The 2,535-nt window shown below is 53.4% G+C and overlaps 1 protein-coding gene across 1 annotated transcript; it reads left to right on the top strand.

The window, feature by feature from the left end:
* Positions 1-184: 184 nt before the first annotated feature.
* LOC107297723 (sodium/calcium exchanger 2-like) lies at positions 185-1,632 on the top strand (the record flags this gene model as incomplete). The annotated part of the gene is made up of 2 exons (XM_015827084.1): positions 185-460; positions 1,256-1,632. Coding segments are annotated over 2 exons (653 nt in total), but the record flags the coding sequence as incomplete, so codon positions are not given.
* Between the last annotated feature and the right edge of the window lie 903 nt (positions 1,633-2,535).

The raw sequence follows: 2,535 nt of genomic DNA, 5'->3' as shown, positions 1-2,535 counted from the left end.
CCTCCTCCTCCTCCTCCTCCTCCTCCTCCTCCCCCCAAACCCCACTCCCTTCTACTTCAGAGAGCACCAAGGACCTCACGTTTCACGCCACTGTCCAATTTTGGGTCCCAACTCCCTACCCATCTTTTTTCTGCCTGCCTCGCCCGTCGAGGCTGAACGTCTGACTCAGGACTCCTTGCCCTAGGTGTGGAAGACGAGGATGAGGACGGGAGAGAGGAGAGGCTGCCGTCTTGCTTCGACTACGTCATGCACTTCCTGACGGTCTTCTGGAAGGTTCTCTTCGCCTGCGTGCCGCCCACCGAGTACTGGAACGGCTGGGCCTGCTTCAGTGTTAGCATCATGGTGATTGGCATGCTGACCGCCCTCATTGGCGACCTGGCCTCCCACTTCGGCTGCACGGTGGGACTCAAGGACTCGGTCAATGCGGTCGTCTTTGTGGCCTTGGGCACGTCCATCCCAGGTGTGCCCCCCGTCTGCCCTGTTCACACATGACTCTTGGCCCAGTCAGCCACTTACGGGTGGTCCTCGACTCACGACGGCAACGGAGCCCAGAATTTTGGCCGTAAAGTCATAGCGGTTGTGAGTCCGAGGCATCGTGTGATCGCAATCAATTTTACCATTATGTTATGATCGTCGTAAAACGAGCCACACGGTCATTAAGTGAACCCTGAGGAATGAATACATGAACCCAGCATTTCCAATGGGTGGTTTTTTCGATATTTTCTGCTGGAAAACCTTTAGGGCTGATTTTCCCGCAGAAAATACCCAAAACCACCCATTGGAAATGCTGGATTCATGTATTCATTCCTCAAGGTCCACTTAATGACCGTGTTATTCAGACTCCGATTGGTTAACTACTGTCCAACTTGCAATCACTCGTTTAGTGACCGTTCAGAGTTATAACAGCACTGAAAAAAGTGACTTACGACCATTTCCCATACTTACGACCCTTGCAGCATCCCCAGGGTCACGTGATCCAAATTCAGACGCTGGGCAACTGACTCGTATTTATGACGGTCGCAGTGTCTTCCAGGATCACGTGATCCCCCTTTTGCCACCTTCTGACAAGCAAAGTCAATGGGGCAGCCAGAGCCACTGAGCCACTGTGGCCCTGTGTTGTTGTAAGTTGAGGATCCCCTGTACACATGGGCCGTGAAAGTGGGGAGACAGTGGTGGTGTGGGGGTCCCCCAGGGGACCAAGGTCTGTCTGGTTTTTCTGGACTTGCACATCCTCAGCGCTCTCCTCTTTCCGCAGACACCTTTGCCAGCAAAGTGGCCGCTCTGCAGGACCAGTGCGCGGATGCGTCCATCGGCAACGTGACGGGCAGCAATGCGGTCAACGTCTTCTTGGGCCTGGGCGTGGCCTGGTCGGTGGCGGCCATTTACTGGGCTTTCCAAGGCAAAAACTTCGAGGTGCAGACGGGCACCCTGGCCTTCTCCGTCACCCTCTTCACCATCTTTGCCTTCGTTTGTATCAGTGTCCTCATGTACCGCCGGCGGCCCCACATAGGGGGTGAGCTGGGGGGTCCCCAAACTGCCAAAATCCTGACCACCTGCCTCTTTGTGGGCCTCTGGCTGATCTACATCCTCTTTGCTGGCCTGGAGGCCTACTGCCACATCAAGGGTTTCTGAAGGACGTCAACGGAAGGACGTGGCGAGGGAGAGTGGACACCAAGGGGCTCGCTTTGCGGCACCTTCAGCAGGCCCGACGTCCATGAAGCTCCTCCTCCTCCAGCGTTTCGAGCTTCTTTTGAAGACAAACACCCTCTGTCATCTAGAGGGAAGACAGATCTAGACGGAAGACTCCCATCCCTCTCTTCTACCAGCCTGTCCATTTTGACCTACCACACTTTCAGGCATCTTCTGATGGTTGGGCACCTCTTGTTTTCCAACTGGAGACCTCTTCTCCCTTCTTACTTGCCTCTAGCAAGAGACTCCGATCCATTCCAATCTTGGTGTGTCCCACTCATGCAGACTAAGGATGCAAACCCAGAGGACTGGAGCGGGCATCTGTGTTAATCCCCCTGCCCCAATTGCTTCGATTCTTTGACCCTCCCAAGGAACCCAGTTGTGTTTCTACTAAAGTGTCTTCCTGTGGCTATATCGTTTTCTTCAAGCTGGTACCCTTGGCCTGGATCCAAAGGGAGATGTTCTCTCTGCTTTAGAGCACACTCACATACACACAGAGAGAATTGGAAACAGACCTTTCTCTTACCTTCTTTTTTGAGGTGGGAAGAGGACACATTGAAGAAGGTCTGTGTCAGAGGCGAAATAAGACGCATTATGACGTCTCTCCTGTTGCTGGACATTTTTGGACACCTTCTTGGGGTCGAAGCCAGCGTGAAATCAGTTCTGGAGAAGACTGGCCAGTTTTAACTGTCCCAATTCATGGGAACAACAGAAGGGGATATATTTGGCCTCAGTAGCAGCCCCTTCCCCAGTTCCAACGTTGAGGGCAGGGGAACAGATGATCGGTTGAGGGATCTTGCTGGATTTATGGGTACTGGGAAGTAGTTTGGGCAGAGACACAGACTT

This window comes from Protobothrops mucrosquamatus, unplaced genomic scaffold, assembly GCF_001527695.2.
Source record: "Protobothrops mucrosquamatus isolate PMUCROS unplaced genomic scaffold, P.Mucros_1.0 scaffold3486, whole genome shotgun sequence".
Taxonomy (NCBI): Eukaryota; Metazoa; Chordata; class Lepidosauria; order Squamata; family Viperidae; genus Protobothrops; species Protobothrops mucrosquamatus.
Note: the sequence above shows the minus strand (reverse complement) of the source record. Positions and strands in the feature narration are given on the sequence as shown.